Raw genomic sequence first — 27613 nt, forward strand, 5'->3', positions numbered from 1 at the left:
CTCAAGTGTTATTTTTTCCACAACATTTACCTTAGCGTGTATTTCAACATGTGCTGTTCAGTTTATGACTTCAGAGAGGATGTGGTTATGGTTTGGCAGAAAGGAAGCTTTGCTGTAGATGGGAAGATAAAGCTCAAAGCACATGCACTGCCTTTTGAACACCTTTTAAACAAAAACAAAACAAAAAAAAAAAAAAAAAGAAAGAATTAACTGTCTTCTTCTCCTGCCTCTTTCTTGGACAGACACTCAGTGCATAGAACAAGCATCTCATGTCCTGGGACACAATCATTCTTGGCTCAGCCATGAATAACTGTGTGCTCCTGGAGGAACTGCTGATCAAAAAATCCCAGCAGAAGAGAAGGACTTCACCCTCCAATTTCAAAGTGCGCTTCTTTGTCTTAACCAAATCCAAGCTGGCTTACTATGAACATCGCCATGGGGTACGTCAGCCAGCTTCTCTTTCTTAACAGAGCAGTGGAGGGAAGGGTGAAGTTTGCTAAGGGATGGGAAGGATGCTAATGGTAGGAAGGGTGAAGTTTGTTAAGGGATGGGAAGGATGCTAATGGTAGGAAGGGCGAAATTTGTTAAGGGATGGGAAGGATGCTAATGGTAGGAAGGGTGAAGTTTGTTAAGGGATGGGAAGGATGCTAATGGAGGGAAGGGTGACCTTTGTTGAATTTTGCTTGCTTAACTTCTCTGGACCATGCTGTAGCTCCGTTCACTGAAAGTTGCAAAGTGGCCACATGGGTCATTTATAGCTTCTGATAAGTGGGCATTTGTTGTACATGTTGCTATTATATAGAATGGATCTGATATAGAACGGTTTTGTTGTAGGCATTTAGCACAGGCTGGTGTAACTGGTCTGTGTAACAGATGTGTGAGAGTGTGCCTGGCAGCTCACATGTACAGGGGTGAGCTGGAGTGCTGTATTGAGAAGATCACAAGTGTACACTAATTACATCTGCAAAGAAAGTCATCCACAAATCTCCAGCCTCTCATTCTTTTCTTCAGAGCAGCAGTGTGGTAGCTGCTAGGAGACCAGTCTTACATTTTTAAAATGAGTTCAGCTGCCATGAGTAACGGCTCTAAGTCTTCAGAGTTAACTTCAGAAGGGATATGATGATGAGATGCATGCTCAAACTAGGCACTGTTTCCCTAAGCTTACATTTCTCAGATTAGTTAAATATGACAAAAAAAATGGAAGTCATTCTGCACACCCCATTGTGCTAAATGTTCTAGTGAAGCATGAATCATTTCCCTCTTCTGTTTAGCTGGATGTTTGCTGAGCCTCATTACGACTGTAAATAATATTGCTTGTTTTCCAGCAGTCACTGAACATGCTGTTAATCCATTATGTTTAGCCACTGTTACTGGGGATCATGTTGCCTTGCTGTTCAGCAGTGGCAACTTCAGATCATCTGATCTTGCTCACTTGCAGAAAATTAAGTTAAAATTGAAGCCAACACAAAAATCAAAGTATGATGTACCCTCATATCATAACACAATTGAGGTTAGATATCAGCTTTAGGGGTTAATAGTAATTTTTACTTGCAAGTTACTGCTCTCAAATATGCCCCAACTAAATGTTTCTTCTTGCTTTTATTTTATGTTCCATGTTTTCCTTACCTTACCTTAAACAGGAAAATATTTATTGCTGCATACTGTGCCTACATTTGCTTTGACCCTCTCGTTGAACTGCTTTCAGATGCCATTAAGATTTTTTATTCCATTATAATTATTCCAGCTAAATATTCTGGGTAAAACGTTCAAAAGCATTTAAATGATTCTACTGTATTTATTTCAAGATATTTACACATCGTTTTCTTTGGTTCTTTTTGTGTCTTGGTGGACTTGAGATGAATTCAGCATGCACTCTGCCTAGATCCTTTTGCTGATTTGCAGTAGGTGTCTGTCAGCATCTTCAGGCACTGAAATAGTTTGGAAAATCCAACTCAGTGACTTTCTCTGGGGTATAGATTTCATGTGCTATATGAGTGTCTTTGGAAATTTTATCCCCTAGTCTTCCTAAAGGTCAGTTAGGCGAGATGGGAGTTTGGTATATTGGCTGCCTCGTGTCGTATGCTATCAGTTACAAACATGCACACATTTAAGCTGGATGTTAGGAAATATTTCTTCACTGAAAGGGTTATCAAACATTGGAATAGTCTGCCCATGGTAGTGATGGTATCACCATCCCTGGAGGTGTTTAAACAGCATGTGGATCTGGTGCTTAGTGACACGGTTTAATGGTGACCTTGCAGTGCTGGGTCAAAGGTTGGACCTTGAAGGTCTTGAAGGTCTCTTCCAACCAGAGACATTCTGTGATTCTGTGATTATATGTGTGTACACAAGTATATATAAACACGCATGTACCTTTAGGCCCTTACACACATTTGAGGGATGATGGGTAAACCTGTAATTACAGGGCTGATTTTCCATGAAATGATGAATTTTCTTCTGATACAAACTGTTAAAATCAAGTTGTTACATGAACAGAACAAAATGGGGAGAAAAGAGTTTGCCCTATGAAATGCTCCCAGAACTGATCCTCAGCCTCTTCAGTAATCTTCCCTAAAATCAGACCATCCTGGTATGACCTCTGTGTGGTCAGGTCATCACTGATTGGGACAGGAAAGCTTAGGGCAGCCTGTGCAAGCACCCTCTTGTTTTGTGCTGAGAACAGAGTGAACCCCCAGCCACCGAGTGAACCAGAACCAGAGAGCGTGAGCCCGTGTTGGACTCAGTGGTCTGTGGCATTCATTCTCTAGTGCAGGCCCTGGCACAGGTTTGGCTTTGCTCTGCAAGGACTCTACAGACAACATGTTGGACTGGCAGGGGTTAGCACAGGCAATCACCTTTGCCAGCTCTGGAGGTTTAGGGCAAAGCGGTAAGGATATTGCTGTTCTCTGCTGGCTGCAGTGATGGAGAGTATCCCCAGACATGCATAATGCACTGTACAGATGGGGCCAGCAACTGCCTTGCCTTTTAAATTACATTTTTCTCAATAGAAATATCTGTGGATGTTTGCTCTAAGAGTTTTCAGAGAGTTTCTTTAAGAATTCATTACCAAGTGATCCAGAGGCTTCGTGTTCAATGCTGTGCAGTACACACTTCTCTAGTCCCCAGTCTGTGCATAAAGTCAAGTAAAACAATTAACAAATTGCTGAATGGTTTGAGAAGTCTCACTGGTTTCAGTTGGGTGGCTTAAAGTCAGGCATACACTCAGGTGTTAAGCCCAGGCTTATGTTTTGCCTGTTAACAGAGTTTAGCACCCAGTCCCTTTCTCTGCATTTTGATGCTGTGGGTATAAAAAGATGTTTAAACGTTTCTTATAGCAGTTCAAAGCAAGGAAACGAACAGGTCAAGGGGATACAGGGATGATTCTGTGAATTCTACCAAAACCTATCTGGACAACCAACAAAGGCAAATTTTTGCAGTCACTGTAACAGCATTTTCCTCATCACAGCCACAGCTAGACAGAAAGCACTGTTCTGCTCAGGGGCCAAGCACACAGTCGTTGTTAATGTTAATGAAAGATATTTACATATCACATTAGGAGAATGAGCCCCCAATAACTGACAACAATAAGAAGCTGTGTTTTCTAGAATTCGTTACTCAGTGCACAATGCAGGGCTGTCTTAACATAAAGCCCTGATAACAGGCACATGTATTCAGCCCCCGTCTGTACTAAAATACATCAGAAGTGCCTTTATTGTAACATGCTAATCAATTACACAGGCAAAAATTCTTCCTTTCCAGCATCTGATTTTTGTAGCTACTGTACATGTGAGTAAACGAGCACATGGGAATAATCATTTTAACTGTTTCAATGAGCTTGATAACTGATAATGCAGACACTATGTGATACTCTCAGGGTGCCAGTACACTTACAGTACCACAGAAGAAGCAGCCAAGTGGATCCCTGTGGAGCGATGTCTAGGACAGTGGTTCAAATGTCCTTACTTAGACTTGCCAAAACCACTTCAGCTGGTGAGTTACCTATATCCCATCCATCTAATGGCTTATGGTGGTTGGTAAATCCTTCAGGTCATCAGACAGGAGAGTGAAGACAGGTAGTTTAGTGTTTCAGTCACTAAGTAGAGGTTCTTACACAATCTTCAGCATATCACGTTCCTACCTGGGGACAGCCAGAAACAAGCTTCTCTCCCTGTATTTCAAGCTGACTGGAGTCTAAAAGTGGCACAGATGTCTGAGGCCGATGCCATGCTTAGTGAATAGACCACTGTCTTCAGGGCTGGTATCATACTAATGAGGTAGCTTTACCATTACATGATCTCTGCATCAGAGCTGCTCACCTTGGCATGACTCGGACCTGCACAGTGCTTGGGGCTGTCTGTATCAACTACAGAGATGTACTCCATGTCAGTATGCCACAGCCTGCCTTCTTCAAAAACAGGCATCTTGCCCCATACAAACCTTCTGAGGAGTTAGCAGGGCTGGGAAGTTACACCTAACACCTGGGAAGTACAGGCACATAGATGTCTTTAAATTTTGTATCTTTGTGCACTTGTGGGCTATTGCTAGTCCAGCTTATAAAGGCAGGAATGAAAGGCACAGATGGAAAAGGACTGAGTCCCCTTGTCATTTACATTAGCACTATTCTTCCTGCACCAGTCAGATGCTCAAGAGGTCACGTATCATGAATCAGCCTTGTCCTGGGATCTTTCATGCAGATCTTCGATATTCAGATATAAAGATGGCACTTCAGTGTGTCTTGAAATTTGCTTTCAGTCTCTTGTTGCAGGAGAACAAAGGAATAAATTTGGCTGAAAAGCCTTTTATCAGCCTCCTACAAATACTTCAGCTGCTTCTGTTGCATTATCTACATGCTGAGTTACTCGTAACAGCTCAGCTACCCACAGTAACAAAAGCAACACTTTGTTCCTCAGTCCAACAGTCCATTTTACCTTGATTATTCTACACAGTATCTGACTTGGGAAGACTTATTTTTTTCCCCAAAACTCTGTTGTAAACAGGTTAAGACTTTTCTTCTGAACATCTCTGTTCTGATGTTCCTGTTAATTAGAGTGACCACTCCTACCATTCCCCATTGGTTTGTGCATTCTGAATTCCTTCACTTCCCTAAAGTTATAATCCTCATCTGAAGCAAATTTAATTCTGGTTTTAAAGACAACCTTCCAAATAAATACGTATCTGAGTAGATACTTCATAACCTGTCATGTATTTATTAACAAGTTCTGTTTGCCTGCCTGAGTTTGCAATACCATCTGTCTTCTGATACATATCTCCAACTAATTTATTAGTAATACACACATCAGCCACAAAGAACTCATGCTTGGCATCTGTCTGCATCACACCTGCTTCAATGAATTTTAATGCAATAAAATCAATACAACCTTAAATAAGATGCTGTTATTATTTGACCTTTCTACTATGGCCATCTTTGCTTCCAGTGCCTGCCTTTGCTTTATATTGCAATCCACACTGCAGCTGATATTGTTGCAGTGCCTGCCTGTTGCTTTATAATCTTTCACAATTTCTGACTGATTTTTTTGTGTGTTCTTTAAAGCTTATGCTTTTTTTTTTTAATTAAAAAGTAATGTCTTTTGTTCGGTTTAATTTAGCTTTCCTTGTTTCACCGAATCCTTCAATCATTCTTCCCAGTCTTTGCAAGACTCAAGAACAGTTTTGAAGAAACTCATGTAGTATTCAGTAGCTGTTCTATATGCTTTTATGTAATACAAAAGACTTATTTCCATCATATAAGAAAGGTTATATGAAAGAGATATGATCCAAGGTGCACATGTACCACAGTTCAGACACCGGTGGGATAAAGCTACAGGTGAAGGCAGTGTGATATGGTTAAGTTGTATTATTGCTACTGGCAATTGGTTGGTAATGTGTGCGGTTACCTTGTCACCATGTCACTGGTAAGAGCTGTGGATGAGGACCTAGAGACCACTCACTGTGCCAGTCTAAGCCCCCTGCAGAGGTATGTCAGTCCTCCTAAGGCCACTGCCTGCTAGAATTGAAGGCACTCCTCTCACCAGCACAGCAGCCTCTCATTGCCACTCTAAAAATACTTCGCCTTTTTGCTTTTGCATTTCCCCTGCATATTACTGAGGGTATCTAGTACTGAAAAAAATAACCTGGTTTGTTGTCACCACCCAAAGTAACCCCAAATACAGCTTCTACCTCTGTCCAGGCTGCACACTGAGCCCAGCCAAAGCAAATGGACAGCGAGCAGCTAACACAGGACAGAAGAGTCATGCCAACAGCCAAGGCAAAGAGTTCTCATCTACTTAATCACCAGTTAGGAATGGTTCCTGCTAATCAAGACAATAAGTGAAAACAGGGAATGAAATCTGGCTCAGATTCATACAAAAAAACCCAAACCCTGACACTAGGGAGAAGGCCTCCGAACACTTTTAGCAACGGAAATATTTTTGCGGTTGATCTTACTGAGGACTGGAATTTCCTACCTTGCTCTACCGCAGCTATAAATTAGCTTTCCCCTTCCCTCCTACCAAGGGAAAAATGTCCAGCTACAACTGGGGAGCAAATGGACCTTGTGGTGGGAGGAAGGACTCCATACCCAATGGGAGACACAGTGGGCTTAGAGAGGGGACCATACGCTCTGATGTAAGGTGCCTGTCTGGGCTGGGAGAAGCAGACAGCATTTTAAAGAGATGTGCAGGTGATGGAGATTGAGGTACAGAGGGGTAGGGAGGTGAACACAAACACCCAGTTACATGGGGCAGAGAAATCCCAGCTGCAGTGTGGAGAGCCCTTGGTGTGACCACTGCTGAGTTGTTTGGGACAGTATGAAGCTGAATCACTTGGTTTTCCCTCACCAGCACAAAATAAAGAAGATAGAAGTTCTTATATAACTTGTGAACCAAGCTGGCTTTGTGAAACATGCCATGCTGCCTTTCTGCCTGCCAGACAATGCTGCCTGCCAGACAATGCTGCCTGTTCTCCTATCTTCCTTGAGATTAGGCCCTGCCCACCCCTGCTTTGCCTCTCACTAGTATTTGGCCTCCCTCCCTTTCCTGCTTCCAGAACTGGCAGATACTTTTTTTTTTTTTTTTTTTTTTTTTTTACCCAGAGCCCTTTGGTAAATACAGTGAGGTTCATCAAAACTTTTAAAGCATCCACTGTGGGACTTTCAGCCTAAATACTTTGGTACAGTGCATTTGATGAATGGGCTTCACAAACAGCAAAGTGCTAGCCAGAAAGTAGCAAATTTCTCAGATTGCACAGCTCCATATCTTATAAGATCTTAGATATCCACAGAGCCTGAGGTTGCAGACGCATGGTCAGGAAGTGTGCTCACAGTGCAGATCTGTGTGACCTGCAGCGATCGCTGACAGCTTGCTGTGCACTTGCCATGGTCTCCACATAAGGTTCCTTCCCCTGCTGCAGACCGTGAGCTAGTGAAAAGCTATTTGTTTTGTTGAGTGGCCACGCTGCCATGATTTGGGTGAGTATCAGAGTTGGTGGTTATGTAGTCTTAGCACATGGCAGATACCAGGTGGCTCATTGCCCAAGCATGCATGATGAGATGCCTTCTTTTGTTTCAGGAAAGGGCTATCTGAATGATTTCATAGTCAATTGCCCTAGTGTTTTAGGCAAATAAAAGTCACTGTGGTCATCTAGTTTATGCAGTAGACTCAGAGTAAAGGATTAATCAGTGGAGGAGCTGCTGAAGCTGTATGACAAGAGGAGTGAAACACCAGAGATGAAGACAGTAATGAGTTGGGCTTGTGATGCACCTGGTTCCATTCAGAGCTGTTAGCTCTCCTTCCCAGATTTGTCATATTGTAGATAATGGATCAAAAGAAATAAACCAGGACAGAGGGATCAGCAGCACACTGTACTTCTCATGGGACAACAGCATGCCTTGGTTATCTTTCCACACACGTTACACAATAAGACCACTGATGTTTTTTTCTGATTGGCCAGCTAAAACATCTACTTAATCATACTCCAGCAGACTGACAACAACAAATGGAGATCTGTCAGCATGTTTTGTCTCACCTTTTTAGGAACAAGTCTCTGAGGTTTTTTGGAGACCATTTTTAAGAGGCTTTTCCTCTCCACTCCCCTCCATATGGCCCAGTTGCTTTTGTTGGATTAAAGTGCTGTTAGACATCTCAAAAGCAGGGATATGTTTAGCTTCCAGCCCAGTTTCTGGGTAATGCCTGGTTTGTGAGTGGCCATTCCAGTTGTTTCTGCTGCTGTGGGTCTGTAATTGCCTTGTATCAGCAAAGTCCCATCTGCTGAGGATCTGCCGGGCAGGGCGCTGACCGCGAGATGCACCCTGACATTGCACCAAGAGCTTATGGGGAGCTGTTGCTGAAATTACATCATTGGGTGATGAGAGCTGTAGGATCACTGAACAAAGCTCCTTGAGAAGTCTGTACCCTCTCTTCCAGCAGAGTCCAGAGTGGCATCAACAAAAAACAATCTGTGGTAAAAGGACAAAGCATGACTGGCACAGCATCACTTCCTAAAGCCTCAGAGGAGGATTGCATGTGGTTAAGCCTTTAGACTTCAAAAGAATAAGATGAAGGGCAGTTCAATCCTAGCAAAATTGAAGGTTCTTATAGGAAATAAATAGCTTTGTGCCTCTTCAAAAGGGTAGAAGTCCCAGTGGCAGAAGAGATGATAGAGGAGATTGTGGAGAAGAGACAGAGGAAGCTGAGTCTGGCAGAAAGACGTAAATAGACAAGAAACAAAGAAAATGCACAGTGGAAATGGGGTGCAGTGAAGCCTTCTGAGACTTGGCAATACTCTTGGTAGTTAATTGGTATTTACATGTAGGAGTGCTTTATGGCCATGGGTTTATTGATACAAAAATAATCCCACTCCACGCCATAGTGCTGCATAGGCAGATGTTGTCTACAGGAGACAGTCCTGGCAGTAAACCCAGGGGCACTGGTTAAACTGCAAGCAAATACAAGTGCAAAACCCAAACACACCAGCAAAGTCCAGTAAGAGTCAATGTGGGACCACACTGTCCTAATTTTCCTCTCTTCACTTAGGTCCAAGTATGCAAAGCCAAAATAGCCATTTGTGCAAGAACGAGGTTCGAGGAGCCTTGGGGCCTCTCTGTGTTGAGTCTATTTGATACAACACCGTGACAAACCTCACCCCATCTCCAGTGGCATCAGCTGCTCTCCTTGTTCAGGCTAAATGTAACGATGAAAAGTAGCAGTGGATCAGCCATGGGGGTCAGAACAATGGTGGGGACAGCTGCTGCCAGAGGAGACGGCAGGTGATCTGCAGGGACACGGTGGTATACGCAACAAGGGACAAGAAGGGAGCTGGAGAGTGAAGGACACAAAGGTTGGCAGAACGAGGAAGGGCGAGAGCTTGCTCTCTCTCGGAGTGATAACCCATGAGAGTTACAATGCTGTTACCCTCCTGTTGACAGTTGCCTGCATTTCAAAACCAGAACTTCTGCAGTGTTTTGGGGGTTCTTGAATCTTACCAATTTCCGTCACGCTGTTGCAAAGCTGAGCTGGGAGACAGTGAGTGTCTAATCCCGACTGAAAACAAATCAAAACAGGAAACCAGTTTGCCTCCGAAGAGGCTGCGAATCCTTCAGAAGTGTGCACCAGATACTGAGCCTCAGCTCAGCTCCTGCTTGCCCTGGGCCAGCATCTGCCTCACCCTGCTCTTGCAAAAACTGAGTGCCACAAGCTGAGGAGCTGCAGGGTGAGCGTTTAGTAGGAAAGAGGTAGCCAGGACACTTGGATGCCTGTTCTTTTCTTACCCTTTCCTAACTACCCATACTGTTGGCTAGCTATCTGGTATATGATGAATAATAGCACAGCAGAGGCTGCCAGAAAAATAATTGTCAGCAGTTTTTTGAAGCATATTCTTTATTTCAAATTTTCCTGTTATTTTTTTCCCTTAGCTAAAACCCCACACAGAACGAAACCAGAGGAGTGTTTTGTTCCCTGGAAAACAGAGGCAGTACAAATGTTACATTTGAGATGAAATGCAAAGCTTTGACATTCTCTTTAATACAATGTTTGTTGTTTCATAGGTTTTCAGTATGAAACAGGAGTGTTAGTTAACTGAACATTTCATGAAAAATAGTCCTTTTTGGTTAAAGGAGCATTTAATTTTGCTGGAGGATAAAAGTAAAACCTGAATTCCAACCAAAAGGTTTGACTGCTTCACTATGATGTGTGTATGTGCAGTCTGTATTGAGGTGCCATGTATGAGAATGATTCGTTATACTTTTCAGTGTCTTACATTATCATTTAATTTGCTTCTGCTCCAGTAAAATGAAATCTCCTCTGGACATTACAGTCTTCTCTGATTTTTCACTTAACCCACAATCATTAGTATTAACCAAGTGCTTTTCTCTGTCTTTTAGAAAAAAAGGACTTTGAAGGGTTCTGTGGAGGTTTCCAGAATTAAATGTGTGGAAATTGTGAAAAGTGATATCATCATTCCCTGTCAGTATAAATACGCTTTCCAGGTGAGTCTGTCTGTTGAACATACTGATAGAGATTATCACTTCATTTGGTATTTCAAGAAAATTCTCCCTCACAGTGCAGCCATTCATGAACCAAACATGGGGGTGAATAGCAACAAAGGAAGAAAAAGCAGACTGAGGTGTGAAATGAACTGGAGAATCAGAGCCTGAGTGTTATTGCAAGAGTCATAAACTCTTAATGCTCTTTGGTTTTAAATTGGAAAGGACCATTAGATCTTCTAACCCTATCACATTCAACACAACACTCAGCTATCCCACTAACTCATGTTCAGAGAAAGCCTGTCTTTCACCCAGGGAAGCCACCCAGGGTTTGGGCCAATTTACCTGTGTGGTGTTGAAACTAAATACATTCAGTGGCCCTCACATCAGAAACTGGTGAATGAGACTGCTCCAGGCAAGAACAGAGAACGCTTTCAGTGATGAGATGGCTTAATGAACAAGAGGTGGACAGTGCTAGCTCTAGGATGAGGCACAAATTGTCTAGTGTTAATTATTAATACATACAGGATACATTTACATTGCCATGTAAGCAGAAATGCCACAGAATATTTGCTGTTACTGCAACACAAATTCCCAGTTTATTATCTTATTCCCTATGATGCCATTTATCAGAATTTGATGATATTGTTGATGGTATTTTTCTTTATGTCTATGGTTTTCAGTGAATACAGGGCTATCTCTGTTCATAGATGGCTTTAAAAGAGTGAATTATCTGGGCTCAGATTTGCAGGTAAAAGCTAATAATTGTGAGCCGTGAACACAATAAATGTTGAAAAGACTGATGACTTTATAAAAAGAAAAAACAAAAAAGACAGCCATAGAGCAAGATTTCCTTTTTCTTTCTTTATATTTTGCCATTCTTGTTATCTCAAAGCCAGCATCATTTGAGGAGAAAGTTTTTCACAGAAAGAGTGATCTGCCAGTGGAACGTGCTGCCCAGGGAGGTGGTGGAGTCACCGTCCCTGGAGGTGTTTAAAAACGGATTGGACGTGGCACTTGGAGCCATGGTTTAGTTAGTCATGAGGTGCTGGCTGATAGGTTGGACTTGATGGTCTCTGAGGTCTTTTCCAACCTTGTTGATTCTATGATCATTTTGCAGGCTTGGCTTGGTATTGTCATTCTGACAAATGACGAAGGAGCTTGTAGAGCTCTCTGTAAATCTTACTTGGAGCAGTAAAATTACATATCTACCATGCTCTGTGTTACCTTGCAAACATGAGAAGGGAGAGGAAATCATTTCCCTAACTAGGTTAGGTCAGGAAACCCTCCCACCAGCTTGTGGTGTTCCTCAGCCAAGATCATAAAAATTGACCTAGAATATTAGAAAATGTTGCTCTGTTGGGGCCTTCTTTGACTGCAAATGGCTCTTGATGAGCAGCCTGGCAGGAAATTTTTTAACTGGGGCTGGGTAGGAGCCACCTAACTGTGAGAAACTTTGAGTGCTCTTGAGTGAACACAGGCTAGAGAAGGACAAATGCTTAGATCTGTTTGTTCCCAAATCTGTCTCCCCATATCTCCAGTGCTTGTAGGAACAGCAAAATAAAGTGAAGGCAGTGACCAGTATTGGTGGACCAGTCATGATGAACAGTGCTCTGAGGTCATGGTAATGCCTCCGGCTTGTAGAACATCAGAATTTTTTCCCACAGACTGTTTTGTGGTGTTTTGTACAATTATGGTGTCTGGATTGTTTAAAAAAATACCTCAGCTGTAAATCTTCTGTAGAACCACCAGTGGCTTTTTGGTTTTGTGTGGCTCCTCTGGCAAATGAGCCCCTTGCAGAAAGGCATGAAACAAGTGGGGTTTGTGCAGTTGTGCATGCTCATGGCTGCATCTTTTGGAGATCTGTTTACTGTATACTTCAAAATTTGCCTTGGATTGTCAAAACATTATACAGACATAACAATAATAACAACAGGAGTGGCTTTAAGTAAGGGGGAATTATTCCTCCCCTATTTTTATTTTTTGGAAAAGAGGTTATAATTTATCTTTCCATAGCCTGCAAAGCAACTGAGTCACATGGCTGGCAGGCTGTGCCTGCAAGGGCTTCAGGCTAAGAGATAGCAAATGTTTCCTGTTCTTTAAACACTAATCAACACTGCCTCATCTGTGCCCCTGGAGAAACTTTAAAAACCAGCTGCTCTCTCATAGAAACCTCTGTTTAAAGACAGTGGTCAAATATTTCAAAGCATCTGTGCATCAAAGAGGCCAGGTCCCACCTGGAATTAAATTTCAGAGATAAATATTGGAAAAGAAATACAGATTATGTGTTACATCAAATTTTAGGCCCAAATGTAGTCATATGCTTCAGTTTCTGAGTCATTTTGTATCTCAAGATCTCCCCGAATGTTCTTTATTTCTCTTCCTTCTTTTGTTCATCATTAAGGCCAAACTGATGAAAACAGCATCTTGGCTCCTCGTTGTTCATCCACTCCATCTCATTTCCCCCCTCTAATCCCATTGAAAGCTATTGAAAACTTTGAAGAATACTAGTGATGCAAAGAATCTCCAGGGAGTTGCTTGAGATTTATACAGACACAAGAAAAGCTAAATTTGGCTCTTAGATCTTAAGTGAAGGTATCTTACAAGAAGCTGCTAAGAAACAGATGCTGTGTCCCCAGAGAAGCTTTAGAAGCATAAACTGCAGTCAACAAGTAACAGGCTGAATCCTCTGCAGATCGAAATTGCTATGTCTCCATTGATTTCTCTGGCATGTCTTAATGGTATAAAGTTGATGGAAAACACTGCTTGTCTGGATTGCTTTCTTGATCAGGATATCTGCTCCGTTTTCAATCACCAGAAGTCTAAGAGATGCTTCTGCACAGTCCCTGTTACCCCGCTTCCCCGCATCCTCATTTTGCACGTAACTTGGTGGTATGAGGGCTGCTGCCTCTTTCCTTCAGTGCCCAGGACTGCTTCTAATATCTGTCTCCCTTCTTTACTCCCCAACCCAGATTGTCCACGATAACTACATACTCTATGTGTTTGCACCCAACCGTGAGAGCCGGCAGAGATGGGTCTTTACGCTGAAGGAAGGTAACAAACCCCCTGTGCTCACCAAATTGTTGCGGCTACCTAACCCAGAGCAGTTTTCCCATGATACAGAGAAAATGTGCAGGAGCAGACAGTGTGTTGTATCTAAGCATGAAAAGTGGGAATGGGGAATGAGGCTTTTTAATTGCTTTTACATTTGGTGGGTGTGCTTTTCAGCAGCAGTGGAAATTTTGGACATGGAATGCTTTATTTGCCTCTTTCTAGGAGAAGCTGTTAATATGTTACATAATTTGAGGGTTCTTTTTCAGGAAGAGATGAAGATATTTCTATGGCAATTTTTTGGGAATAAATATTTTCTGCATAGAAGATTTAGCTCTTATTAATAGATTTTTTGTTTGTTTAGAGATTCATGACTATTAAGTAACATCTTTGTGGGCAGCTTTCATTTCCCGTTCACCTCCTGAATTGTGCTGTGGTTGGCTGCAATGATTCTGAAGTGAACACAATAACCACCCCAGGCAGAAACGAAGCAGAATGCTTCATATAAGGAAGGTGTTACTTACATAAAAATTGCAACAGGCTTCCATCATAGCTTTTTCCTCTTTTATAATGCAAGGTGCTGTAATGTTCACTCTCAAAACGTTGTGCCTAATGGAAACACTGGGAAGTTCATGCACTTAACTCTTGTGACCAGTTATTCACCTTCTGCAGCACACCTGCTCCAAGCTTCTACTTCATCACCTCTTCTTCAACATTTTGAGATGGTCCCCTCCCTTGCACAATAGGAACAGGCCAGCAGAGTTTTTTTGCTCCTTTTAGGAAAGCTGTTATTGCAGAGAACTTCAAAAAGAAGGACCTTTAATCACTCATGCAGACATTCAGTACTGGTTTATTGCTGCTTAATGCTAGCTTGTACAACTCCTTCTGAGCACTGAGCCAAAGCAGTAAGTGTCCATGTCCTGCACATACACATACTGTGGAGCTGTGGTCTTTCATGAGAACCATCAGTACATGACCTGCCAGTTTTTTTAATGAGACCTTCCTTGTGTGGTTTTGGTGTTTACCAGTTTAAAGAGAGAGTCCCTTTGACAGGATTCTGTTCTCCTGCAGTAAGGAGGTCGGTCTCCATCAGAAGCAGGAATGCTATTCCTCCATGTCAGTCATGGCATTCACTCCTTTCAGGAAAAAAAGAAAACATCAATGGAGGACGCTGATAATATTCACCACAGCTTAGTTTGACAAGAATAAGAAGCCTCTTTGAAGTGCAGATTATTTCCATTCAGTTCTAGATGTATTTCAAAGCTGATGTAAATGCAAATAAATTCCTTTCCCCCCTCCTTTTTCTTTCCCATCCTTTTTCCAGAAACCAGAAATAACAACAGTTTGGTTTCAAAGTGTCATCCGGATTTTTGGATAGATGGCAAGTGGAGATGCTGTGCTCAAACAGAGAAGATGGCAGCTGGCTGCGTGGAGTATGACCCCAGCAAAAATGGTATAGGATTTGTTAAGACCATCCTGTCCTTGAAAATAATTATTCCTAGCAGAAGTAAAGTATCAAATCTGTCTCATACAGAACATCAAAGAATATCATGTTAGCCTTCCATTAAAAGACATATTGCTGGCTTCTTGTGATATTCTGGTTTATCATTTACTGTTTTGAATGAATGCTTGGTGTGATGCTTGGTGCTGTCTTTGGAATGAGATGGAGAACTAGGAAGCTGATCAGCTGCAGTCAGTCAATAAGCCATGATAACAACTTCCTTGAAATACTTGCTGTGTGTCCTATTGTGTCCTAACCATGCTTCCTCCATGGCTTCAATGGCCAAGCATGATTTTTACTTTGTCTCCTGAAAAATCACATTCAATCACCCAAGACACTTTTACCTTGTATCTGAATATTTCCTAAAGCAATCTGTACTCCAGTTTTGAATCCATGCTGTGTTGCTGTGTGGCTTACAGTCATTGTGTTGGGTGCAGGATGTTGGCATATCTTGCTCTAAATGACCAAGGCATTCTAGTCACTGGTTTTGTATCACCTTTATTAATTCATTACCTTGATGGTTTCTCCAGTTTTTGTCCAGAGGTACTTCAAATTAGCTTTCTCTATTTCATTTCAGCCTCAATGAAGCCTCTTCCTCCCACTCCTGAAGATAACTGGGTGAGTGCAGTGAGGAAAGCTGAGCTATCCTTAATGTCCTGTGTGCTTAGCTAGCAGAGATGAATATATCTTCATTAAAGTTCACCACAGTGCAGTGACCTAGAATATCACCTGTGATAACATTACCTGGGCTTTTCTAAATACCTTTGCCATATTTTTTTCCGTAGGCTATAAACCAGCGACATCCCCCTAGAGTTAGGTTCACTCCTGCAAGGACAGCTTGGTTTCACAAATACCTTTCCAATGGTGAATGAAGTTTCAACTGTATATTTTTTTTCAGTCTATAGAAAGGGAAACTGGGGAAGTAGGAGGGATATGAGAAGAACTGCTGTGATGAGAACAGAGAAGTGATTTTACAAACCCACTTGTGGATGGTGCAAAATGTCATTGGCTTATTATTTTATTTAGAAAGGAGAAGCTGGGTGGTTGTTAGGGGTGAGTGCCTTACTGGAGAGCAGCAGGGAAACCATGAAGATTTTATCAGTGGGGGCTTTTAAGAGGAGTTTAGGGAACATCTGTGAAGAACAGATTAGACAGAGGTGATCCTGCTCTAAGAAGGAGTAGAAAACGATTTTCTGTGCAACTACATTTTTTTCCTATGAAATTCATTGTTTGAAGGTGTTGAAAATTCTCCTGTTTCCCCCATACCTCATTAGACACCCTGGAGCGCTTTCCTAGCTTTGAAGCTTTTGAACCCAGAGTTCTGCCAGAGAAATATCATCTTAGAGAGCATGCCTTTGGGTTTTATGAATATGAATATGATGAGTCATTTTCCTAATTTGTGCAGAAACTGTTGCTGGACCCAAAGGAAGCCACAGTCATGGCCATATACGACTATGAAGCTCAGAATCCACAGGAGCTGACATTACAATGTAATGAGGAATATTATGTGATTGACAGCTCTGAAGAACACTGGTGGCTGATTCAAGATAAGAATGGGTAAGTCCCTTTTCAGCAGCCAATTTACAAATAATTTCTAAATCACATTTATTTTTCCATTAATACATATGCTAGCCTCTAGTATGATTTTTGTGAAGCATCCTCTGATATACAGGAAAATGGTGACGGAAGTTATTTATGGTAACCTTCTTCCTTTTGATGTTGCTGGTATTCAGGCAGCTGAAGAAAAAGGACCTGAGAAGTAATTTAAAACCAAACCAAACAAACAAGCAAACAAACAAACAAAAGAAAAATCCAAACCACTCTTTAGCTCAGGCTGATATTTAGAGTAAAAAAAAAAAAAAATAGAGCTGCAATCAGTTGTTTTCTTCTCCATTAACCCTACTCAATACATAACAACCAGCATCTTTATTATGCAAAGAGCAGGCAGATCTTTTAGGGCTGACTTCCACATACACAGAGAAAATCCTGCCTGTCTCACTATGTTGTGTTTTAACAGGCATGAAGGCTACGTGCCAAGCAGCTACCTGGTGGAAAAATCACCCGAGAATCTGCAAATATATGAGTAAGTTGTGCCTGTGTTTTTCTTGCACCTCCAAATGCTCTGTTTTAGAAGCCACAAAGCCTGAAATGTCCCTACTCCACAATCTCTTGCTGCTACTGCTGGGAGCTCAATTCAGAAGCTTTTCAGCAGAAGCTTTACTAGCCTAGCAATGCTAAATTGGAATCTCTTGATGTTTTCAGATGGTACAATAAGAACATCAGCAGAAGCAGAGCAGAAACACTCCTCAGGGATGAGGTAAACCAGTGTTATATGTGGGGTGGATGGGCAATAATAATTAATTAATGACAAATGAGGAGAAGCCTGTGAGGGCTGCTTTGTGTAAGAGAGAGCTGAACCCTGGGTTCCTGCTGTGTTGCTGTCCTTGGCTTTTCTTAGTGTGTGATGCAAGATAAAGAACCACTAGCACCCCCCCTTACTTCCATGGCAGCTGAACACGAGCAGGGAGCTATGACATCCTTCCTCAAGCACACTCAGCAGCTGGGGTTGATGGAAAACTCTTTCAGAACACCATGTCAAAGGACAACTGTGATTTTAGCTCATCTCTTCTGTCTCTGCAGTTGGCCTGTGGATGCCAGTAGTTTTCTAAAAACCTGACTAATCTTGTGCTGAAATGTTTTGGGTGAAAGCCAAGGGTTGGGGTTTGGGGATTGTTTTTTCAGTTTGGTGAGGGTGTGCATGTGAGCATGTATCTTTAATTTTTCAGCTGAGCCAGAGTTTTCCAGTGAAGACTGCAGTGAAAATAAGCATTCTTGTTCAAAGTTTCCACACAAACATAACACAACCTTATTTTCAAATCAGCTCTTAGACTAACAGGAGTCCCAAATAAAGTGTTTCTTGGAATTATAGTATTTTATGAAAGCAAAAACATTTTTCTATGGGTTTAGAGATTCTTTTAGTTCCCATAAACTCCTGTAGGACGTGTCCACACACGGTTTATTGATCTCACTTTTTCCCTTTGGTCCTACTAGCACAACTTTTCTGTGGCAGCTACCCCCATGTGGCTGCAGGGCCTCCTAGTTCAAAATCTCACAGCCCCCACAGCTCCTCCAGCAATGTGGCCAAGCTCATGAGTGATCTGACCAGGTTTGCTGTTAAGTGAGACATAAGAGCAAGAGCAGTGCTTAAAGTAACTCAGGCAGGATGCTATCTGCTTGTGCAAGCAACCTCAAACTGCCAGGGGGTAAGTCCTAACAGCCCTCACTTTCCACAATGCAGATGCCCCTACAGCAGCATCTGGAGATGGTTTTTAGAGCTCCACTGTACTAGATATCGTGTAGTGCAAATAGGGTAGATGTTGTGCTGACACATTGAAGAGACAACCCTGGAAAGCTGAGGAAGTGGAGGAAATCTACCATGGAAAGCAGAGGAGAAAACAAAATAATCAGGCACTTGAGGTGGCAGATGAAGCATCTGCAAATAAAAGTCACAAAATCATAAAATGGTTTGAGTTGGAAGGGATCTTTGAATGTCATCTAGTACAACCCCTCTGCAGTCAGCAAGGACATCTCTACCCAGATCAAGTTGCTCAGAGCCCTATCCAACCTGACCTGGAATATTTCCATGGCTGGGGCATCCACCACCTCTCTGGACAACCTGGGACAGTGTCTCCCCAACCTTATAATGAAAGATTTCTTCCTTATATCTAATCTAAATCTCCCCTCTTTTAGTCTAAAGCCATCATCCTTTGTCCTGTCACAACAGGCTCTGCTAAAAAGTCTGTCCCCATCTTTCTTATACACCCCCTTTAAGTACTGAAAGACCTCCATAAGGTCTTCCCAGTTCATTAGCAGTGTGCATCTCAGCAGGGTACATCACATCACATCCAAACTGTGATGTTAAATCTTCTCTGACATCTGTTCCTTTAGTGCCAGATCGTGGCCCATGTTACACTTTAGAATTCAGATGAGCAGAAAACAATTACAGCAAAAAAAAATATTAAAAAGGAAAACTGTTCCATGAGTGCAGAGTGGAGGAAGTCTGCTTTCCTCCACATTGATGTTCAAAAGCTGGATGACTGGGTCACCTATGCAATGGCAGGCTCTTGACCATCTTTTCCCATTTGCGGTACACTGGCAACTTATCTTTCATACACTTCCATATGGAATCCCTGGTGTTGAATAAATTTCTCTGTGACTCTTGTTCTGTAGCTGCTTTCTTGATGGAGGCACTCAAAGAGGTTTGCCTTTCCTCTTGGCTGTCCATTTCATTGAACTTGTGTGTAATTAATAACACCAGTGTTTTGTCAGAGAAGGTTGAAAGCAACCAATGGGTTCAGAATTTCCAGAGGAGAGGTTTGGAGGGACAGAGAGACACACACTCGTGTACCCACACCCACACATACTCAGCATAAGTCTCATTTCCTCAGGAAACTGAGCTAAAAATACATGGCACCCAAGAGAGACCAGCTGGGTGTACCTGCAGGCCCTGGGCAGCCATCAGGGCTGGCTGATGGCTCCTTTTTTTCCTACATGTATAGCACATCCTCATGACTGAGCACAGACAGGGCTGGAACAAGCAGAGCTTTGTCCCCAGCTTTCTTCTTTTTCTCCATTATGTCTCTAACCATCTTTCCCTCCTTTGCTCCTCTTACAGGGTAGGGAAGGTGCCTTCATGGTGAGAGATTCGAGACAGCCTGGCGTGTACACAGTCTCTGTTTTCACCAAAGCATTAAGGTACAGCTGAGCTCAGCAGCTTTTCCCATCAATTACATCGATGAAATGGCTTCTATCAGAGTGTGATCTCAGTTGTTTTGGCATTACACAGAAAGAGCAGAAGGCTCATGAAAATGATAGAGTAAAACACTTCCAAAAAAAGGCAGAAGATTTTGCTGCCATTCACACAGCCTATAAAAGGCTCCACTTCTCCCTTCATCTAAATATGTGCCTATAAATAGTCTCTTAGTAATCATTGGGTTTGTAATTTTGATGGAATTGTCCCTCCAGCTGAAGTGTTGGCAGCATCCACGTGGGCTATATGCTGGACTCATCAGAGGTGGGTAATACAAGAGTAGTGAAAGGGTTTCAGTGATGGGGCAGACAGTTTTGTTTCGGAAAGAAGAGGCAGAGACACTCAGTACTGAACCTGCTCTTATCAGGAAATCTCAGCCTTTCTAGAGATGAGACCATCTATGAGTGAGAGGCAGAACATAGAAGTACACTGTTCAGTAGCAATTGCAGCTCATTTCCTGCTCCCATTTGTTCTGCATAGGGAAGGTTCCCCTTTGCTCACTTGCTCCTGTTTGATTTACTCTCCAAATTCCTGTCCTTTTGCTGCACCCTGGTTTCTCAAAGAAAACCTCCTCTTTTTCAGCACGGACAACAATCCTGTTATAAAGCATTATCACATCAACGAGACAACTGACTTTCCCAAGAGATATTACTTGGCAGAAAAGCATGTGTTTGACTGCATCCCTGAACTCATCAACTATCACCAGCACAATGCAGGAGGTGAGTGAAGGCTGAGGCCAACCAGGGAAGCTGCTGGTTTACCATTCAGCCAGGTGACTGTTTTGAATGAAGGAAGGCTCCCAAGCCCTCTGCCCTTACCACGAAATGTTAAATGGCATCACCTTTTCTTCCACTTATCCTGGCACTGACCATCTCAGGCCAGCTTGCAACTCTTCTTCATCACTCTGGCCTTCCTTCTGAAGCTGACTCTCACCACCATGGGTCGCAATAATATACTATAGAGAGTCCTTTCATTCCTGGGGGCATATAGAAGTATGTCACCACTGCCAGATCATGGAATCATAGAATTAACCAGGTTGGAAGAGACCTCCAAGATCATCCAGTCCAACCTATCACCCAGCCCTATCCAATCAACCAGACCATGGCACTAAGTGTCTCAACCAGTCTTTTCTTGAACATCTCCAGGGACAGCGACTCCACCACCTCCCTGGGCAGTCCATTCCAATGGGCAATCACTCTGTGAAGATCAAGCTACCCGTTTCAGTTATGCTCCAGAGCCTTCTTGCCCAGGAGGTGATATATCCCTGGGCCTTGATTTGACACAAAGTTACGGATGTGGCTAGGATCCATAACCATGAGAGTCCCTCAAAGACTCCCATCCCTACAGTCCAGAAGTACCAAGGGGAAGCCTGGGCTTCAAAAATACCCTACAAATAAAAAGATACCATTTGGAATTTCATCAGAGCTAAGCTAACAGAGACTCACAGCTCACGTTTGCTGACAGAGTGAAAATGGGAAATAAGCCGAAACTGCTCAGAACAGGCTTCCTTCTAGCGGGCAGGAAATTGCAGTCAGAATAGAGGTTCAGCTGCCCTCAAGTGGAGCTGGGAACTCAGTACAGTAGATCTGCTACCAGTACCCAGACTGCCTTCTAGGGTAGTGACAGACAGATTGTGTGACTGTGACAGTCCCTGGCACTCAGCTGTCCCTCTCTTCCCCAGGTCTCGTCACTCGGTTGCGGTACGCAGTGTCCTCTTGGAGAAAAAAGGCCCCGATCACTGCAGGGCTGAGCTACGGTATGGTGCTCTCACCTAGCCTCACTGCTTAGCTGGGTGATCCTGACCATCCCCATGGACACTGATGAATATTCATGTGACTATTACCACAATAACTACTTTTCCTGAGATCACTGCTACCATTCGCTAGATTGTCTTCGTTGTCATTACCATTGATAACTGAATGAAGTGACCACGCAGTGCCTTGAGGGTGATGACAACTCCAGTGTCTCCACAAAGTCAGCATTGAAGACTGAAATCAATACTGAGCAAATGTTGATGGGAGTAGGAGCACAGCATAACTTCATAAAAGCTGAGCACACCTTTAAAGATGCCTCCCTTTGCATATTGTCATCTACAGAATTTTGCTGGCATTGTCTCTTGGAGACATCAAAGTAACCCGAAACCCTCTTGTGCTTGGTAGTGCACAATATACATGGTAGAAACAACCCTTCCTGAGGAACTGGATAGACAAGATAAATGGGGGGAAGAAAAGGGATGTTGTTGTTCCTACTCTTGAACATGACCTGCAGCATGAACCAGCCAAATGAGCTCCCAAAGGTCAGACAGACAATTTGAGGGAGAGCCAGAAAGTCTCACTTTGAATTCTGTCTCATTGTTTAATACACAAAAGCTTTCTGTTTGACATTTTAGTGCTAGATCCTTACTCTTTCTCCCTTACAATCAACAGGAAAATTGGTCATTAAACCTTCTGAGCTCACTAGTGTACAGGAAATTGGCAGTGGTCAGTTTGGGGTAGTCTACCTTGGCTACTGGCAGGAGAAGACAAAAGTAGCCATAAAGACTATTCGTGAAGGAGCAATGTCTGAAGAGGATTTCATTGAGGAGGCTAAAGTGTTAATGTAAGTAATAGATTCACCAAGAAAATACAACCCTGTAGGATTCATAAGACTGGACTAAAATGTTGTGACAGTGTTCAGGAATATGATTGGGGAATCTAAACTTGGATTATCTACTGCGTATCTGAATAGTAGAGAGGGACCAGTAAGCTCTGGGGGTTACAAGGGAAGGCAAATCAACGTGGAGGTGCATTACTGTGCTTCTAAGTCTATCAATATCCAGAATCATCTTCCAGATCTCTGCTGTTCTCAAAGGCAGTGTTAACTGATGGTGTGTTTTGAGAACAGAGCAGTTTTTCTCAAAAACAATTAGATGGAGAATCTCTTAATATTCAAGGGAAATTTTACTGAAAAAACCTTACCAGCAATTTTTGTTTGGTTGGTTTTTTGCTTTGTACAACTGGAAATATTTCTTTTTGGTTTTTATGGACTTCATGTCTTTTACATATCTCTCTAACATAGAAACAAATGGATTTTATTTTTATTTGATTGGCTGATTTTCCTTGCAGAAAAGTCTCTTGGTAACCATTACCATCAAAATGGGATGATGCTTACTGCTACTTGACATTAGACTTGGTCTACATATTTTCTTCTTCCTGCTTTCATAATTGGACTTTGAAGAGAGAAGGGTGCAGCAGGATGGCAGAGGCAGCTGTATATAACACACTTGCTGTAAGAATAGAAGGCACTGAGCCTCTTTTCCACCTCCCTCCATGTCCCACAGGAAGCTGTCTCACCCCAAGCTAGTCCAGCTTTATGGTGTGTGCTTTGAGAACACTCCCCTTTGCCTGGTGTTTGAATTCATGGAGAATGGCTGCTTGTCTGACTACCTCAGGAGCCAGAGGGGCAGTTTTTCAAAGGAAACCCTGCTGGGGATGTGCCAAGATGTGTGTGAAGGAATGGCTTATCTGGAACAAAATTCTGTCATCCACAGAGACCTGGTACGTTGGTCCCACACAGACCTTTTCCCTGCTTCAGATGGGCTTTTTCCTGCACTTTCTCCCTTCCTTAATTTCAACTTTCACATTTCTCCTGCCTCTTTAGTGACAGTGGATCCAGTATCTCTCCTTATTACAGAAGCAGCATCAATACTTTACAAAAAAAAAAAAAGAAGAAAAAAGAGAACAAAACTAAACCAACAACAAAAAACCCCCACACACAAAAAAAAAAAGACATTCCCTGGAGTACTATTAATCTGTTTCCCTTAATTGTGTTTGGGAGTGAAGAAACAAGGACATGAATTTGGCTTCTTTCTCTGAGTGGACTCTTGTTCATGACCACTTTTCATTTATAAAATCAACAAAGATGCCCTAAAGCTCTGCTCTAATATGTGTATAAACATGCATTGCTGATAGAATACTTCTAGTTGCATGCTGTTCAATTAAGCTGCATCAGTCACTGCTGCTGTTTTGTTAGGGGAGCAAGGACTGTGAGTAGCTGTGGATATTTTAGGATCTTTGCCCTTTCTGGGCAACAAAAGCCTGCAAATCAGACTGATGGCTGAACAGATTTCTTGGCAATAGGAACATGCTGGCTGCAAAATGTACTGAAAGCATGGGAACCTCAAGTTTTCATCATCTTTGTATGGTACAGTGTCACTTTGATCCTCCTTTTTAGAAGTACTGTCTGCTCTGCCAGTAGAAGACCAGCTGAGTGGCTGTGATAACCTTTCAGCTCTGACCTTTGCACCTTCTTGTCTTGCAGGCTGCTAGGAATTGCCTGGTGGGGGAATCCCATGTGGTGAAAGTGTCTGATTTTGGCATGTCAAGGTAATGGCAACAAGTCTGCACATGCTCCTGTGGGGCTGTCCTGAGATGGAGTGGGTTACTCAGCAGACTCTTTTTTTTTCCAGGATTGTCCTTGATGATCAGTATACCAGCTCCACAGGTACCAAGTTTCCAGTCAAGTGGTCTGCTCCAGAAGTTTTCTCCTACAGCAACTACAGCACCAAATCTGATGTTTGGTCATTTGGTAAGAGCCTCTTGTCAGAATGGAAAAAAATCAACACATCAGCTCAGAAAACCTAGGGGCTCAGACCTCAAGTAAAATCTTCTATGCACCAAGGGTGTTTTGCCTGAATAAAGCAAGCCTAAATCATTTAAGTGAAAGAAAGAAAAGAATAGTAAACTCCCCAGCTACTTAGGAACACTGCAAACACTGCCAATTTAATGTATTATACCTGAACAATGCTGTGTAATATCAAATTATGAACTCTGCTTCATGCAGGTCTAGCAAGAGTGTCCAAAAAAAGGTTGAAGAGTCACTAACAAGATTATATAGTGCAAGGAAAGGCAATTAGGCACTGTCTTTCTGCATGTTTCACTCAAACTCTCTGCCCTCCTGAGTTTGCTTTGCTGGCTCTGTTTGCTTTATGCCGATCTGAAAAATATTATTTCGCTGTTTGCATTTTCTCACCTCATTTCCTGCTCCCCAATGCATTGTTTTTTGCCTCTATTCTTTGGTCTCCCTTCTGGACACTCACAGATAAGAAAACAGTTGTATATTTTTTTCCCCAAAGCCATTGGCAGTGGAGATAACAAAGGCCGTCCCCTGGCCTCTAGATCTGGCACACTGATGTGTCTGGCCCATCTCCAGCTCACATGCAAATCGTGGTCCTGCAGAATGAATCAGGGCAGTGTGCTGTGCACAGCACACAGTCAATGGGGTGCCACTCAGCCCTGGGCCTAGCAGTAAATAATGCAGGATTATAACCTTTGCTAGTCTGTACTTGTGAATTCTGTGCTCCCCTCTCCCTTTACTGTCTTCTGCTGTGTTGAAGTTGTGCGTTCCTGTGGTGGGTTACGAGCAACACAGTGGGAGCTGGATGCTCAGACCCACACAAGTGCCTTTGCAAACCTGGAGATGTTTCAGAGAGCACCATTCCTCTTTCCACATCTCCTGGCACGTGGAAGAGGCTTATCAGCACTCACCACATTTTAACAAGGGACAACGTTTGCCAGTGGAGCTGTCTCTCACACCTCACAGCACAGCAGCAGTGACATGGGGAGAGATGCTACTTTGATAAGAATGTTCCTCTGCTTCACTGGCCTGTGCACTGCCAGCCAAATGCTTCCAAAAGGGTGCTCAGTTTGATTTACAGTCAAGCCAAGCCTGATGAAGTTGGCTCACACCAGCTCCAGGCTGAATGAAATACCGGTGAGCTTTGTTTGCACTGGCCAGTCCTCCTTTGTGCAATGTGCAGACAGCAGTGTTGTACATCTGTCAGACCTGTTATCTCCCCATCCACTGGGGTTTGCAAAAGAGGATTCCTCTGTCATGTCATGGTCTCATGACTGTGAGAAGCTTTCTGCTCTGCTACTCTGCAGTCCATTCATCTCTTCTGCCAGGCCTGAAATCCTGCTGTGCCCAGGAGAACAAAATGGGTGTGAGAAATTCCCAGTTCAGGAAGGTGGAAGGTGGCCATGGGCCTGCTGAGGATTTTATTTGCTTCTTTGTGGCTTTTCTCATTTGTTTGCTTTAGGAGTGCTGATGTGGGAGGTCTTCAGTGAAGGTAAAATCCCCTATGAGAACCGTACCAATGGAGAAGTGGTGGAAGAAATCAATGCAGGATTTCGACTCTACAAACCCAAGCTGGCCTCCAAGGCAATTTATGAGGTCATGAGCCACTGCTGGAAGATGGTTAGTATTGTCATGGAAGAACTTTGGCTCTGAAACACGAGAGCTTTCTTCCTCTTGGTTTTCAGGAGGAGATAGAGAGTTATACATATCACATGCTAACACAAAGTAAAATCCTTGACGTGAAGCAATCTGTAGCTTTCATCTGCACTAGCAAGACAACTCTAGGCTCTTGCCTTTTATTTAAGCTGCTAGTTCTATAGAGTGTGTTTGCATCACCAAGAAGTCTGTGTAGTGCACCTAACTCTAGCTTGCTTCAAGAAGGCTGAGTTTTGATAGTGATGGTAAAAGTGACAGTCAACCCGTCACAAGGTACTTAGTGTTCACTAGGCAAAATTCACTGCTGGTAGGAAAGAAGCCATTGCACAGAAGGAAGCTCATTCTTCTGCTGGCATTTTCTATATAACAATAGATTATATTTTTGTTAGTACTCAGTTTCTTCACAAGATTTTCCTCCCTAACCTTGCCATTCCTCTCAAGCTGACATTAATGTACTCTTTCTCTCTTCTCTCCCTCCTCAGAGGAAAGATGACCGACCCTCCTTTTCTGTTCTGCTGTATCAGCTGAGTGAAATCTCTGAGTTTGATCTGTAATCATGGCAGCCTCCACTAAGTGAAGCTAAGAGAGTCCTGAGAGGGCAGATGGCTGGATTTTCCCTACACAAAGCATTACCAGGAATCCTCTCATCATAGACACTTGCCATATGCCTGAAGAGAAGGAGAGGGCAGAGTCTGTTATTTGCAGACAGACAAGATAGCCCCAGGTCTTTCCAGAGCCTAGACAGACACAGGCTTTGGCTAAGAATGTGGTTTGCATCTTGCAAGCAGAAGCAGCATCTGAGAAGTCTGGAACCACACAATCCATCAAGTGCATTTCTCCTGAAGATACAGTCTCAAAACTAAGAGATCTGACATTGCTATTCCAGTTCTGTTCATTCCCAAATGAAGGTCTTCCCTGGGGAAAAAAACCAAACCTGTCTTTAACTGAGGAGGAGTGTTTAGACACTTCCTTGGCTCTCTAATTCAGAAAGGGCTTGACCTGAAAGCTCTGAACAGGAATAAGTCTGGAATACATGGGACTACATTTCTAATGCTGATATTTTGAGATTATTTTGTTCTTCCTTTGCATGATTTTCTCTCAGATTGTGGCATAACCAGAACAGGATTCTGTCACCCAGTAAGCTGAAGAGTGGTCTGTGTGTGCATGCAAGTTTGTAAGGAGGGATGACAAAAAGTGAAGTCTTGACAAGGAGTCTTGAAATTGAGTGGGCAAATGAGACTAATGAAAATGGAGACATTCTTGGAGGGGGAAAGTCAAAGCTGAAACTTTCTAATTATTTTTTTCTTCAGTCTTGCTACATTAGAAGATAAATACCATGACCTCCATCCAATTTCTCTGAATGGAGCATGGAGGACTGAGCAGTACAGAGTGCTATGTGTTTGCAGTCCAGGACAAGACAGGAACCTATTCCTGAACTGGTGTATTTGGAAGGAAGGAGCCAGGGGGCTCAGAAGAGTAGCCATGAGGAGAAAACATGCAGAGT

At 42.8% G+C, this 27613-nt stretch overlaps 1 protein-coding gene across 2 annotated transcripts; it reads left to right on the plus strand.

Moving 5' to 3' along the window:
- Window positions 1-269: 269 nt before the first annotated feature.
- ITK (IL2 inducible T cell kinase) lies at window positions 270-26663 on the plus strand. 2 transcript variants are annotated; one of them, XM_054388914.1, is made up of 17 exons: window positions 270-440; window positions 10376-10480; window positions 13450-13531; window positions 14853-14981; window positions 15607-15647; window positions 16435-16586; window positions 17047-17112; window positions 17292-17346; window positions 19705-19784; window positions 20422-20558; window positions 21521-21595; window positions 22266-22437; window positions 23159-23375; window positions 24139-24203; window positions 24287-24405; window positions 25916-26073; window positions 26592-26663. In XM_054388914.1, exons 1-17 carry the CDS (start codon window positions 270-272, stop codon window positions 26661-26663), a joined length of 1896 nt encoding a protein of 631 aa, XP_054244889.1. The 2 variants fall into 2 exon arrangements, with proteins under 2 accessions (XP_054244889.1, XP_054244890.1); XM_054388915.1 differs by having other exon boundaries at window positions 303-440; window positions 15607-15656.
- Window positions 26664-27613: the final 950 nt, after the last annotated feature.

This window comes from Indicator indicator, chromosome 18, assembly GCF_027791375.1.
Source record: "Indicator indicator isolate 239-I01 chromosome 18, UM_Iind_1.1, whole genome shotgun sequence".
Lineage (NCBI taxonomy): Eukaryota > Metazoa > Chordata > Aves > Piciformes > Indicatoridae > Indicator > Indicator indicator.

What these genes read in the sequence shown, in the direction of transcription:
- ITK (XM_054388914.1), top strand. Translation starts at nt 270, where the DNA reads ATGTCCTGGGACACAATCATTCTTGGCTCAGCCATGAATAACTGTGTG. An exon ending in CCACTCCTGAAGATAACTGG is followed by an intron (nt 15,648 to 16,434) that starts GTGAGTGCAGTG and finishes TAATTTGTGCAG; the next exon opens with AAACTGTTGCTGGACCCAAA. An exon ending in AAACACTCCTCAGGGATGAG is followed by an intron (nt 17,347 to 19,704) that starts GTAAACCAGTGT and finishes CTCCTCTTACAG; the next exon opens with GGTAGGGAAGGTGCCTTCAT.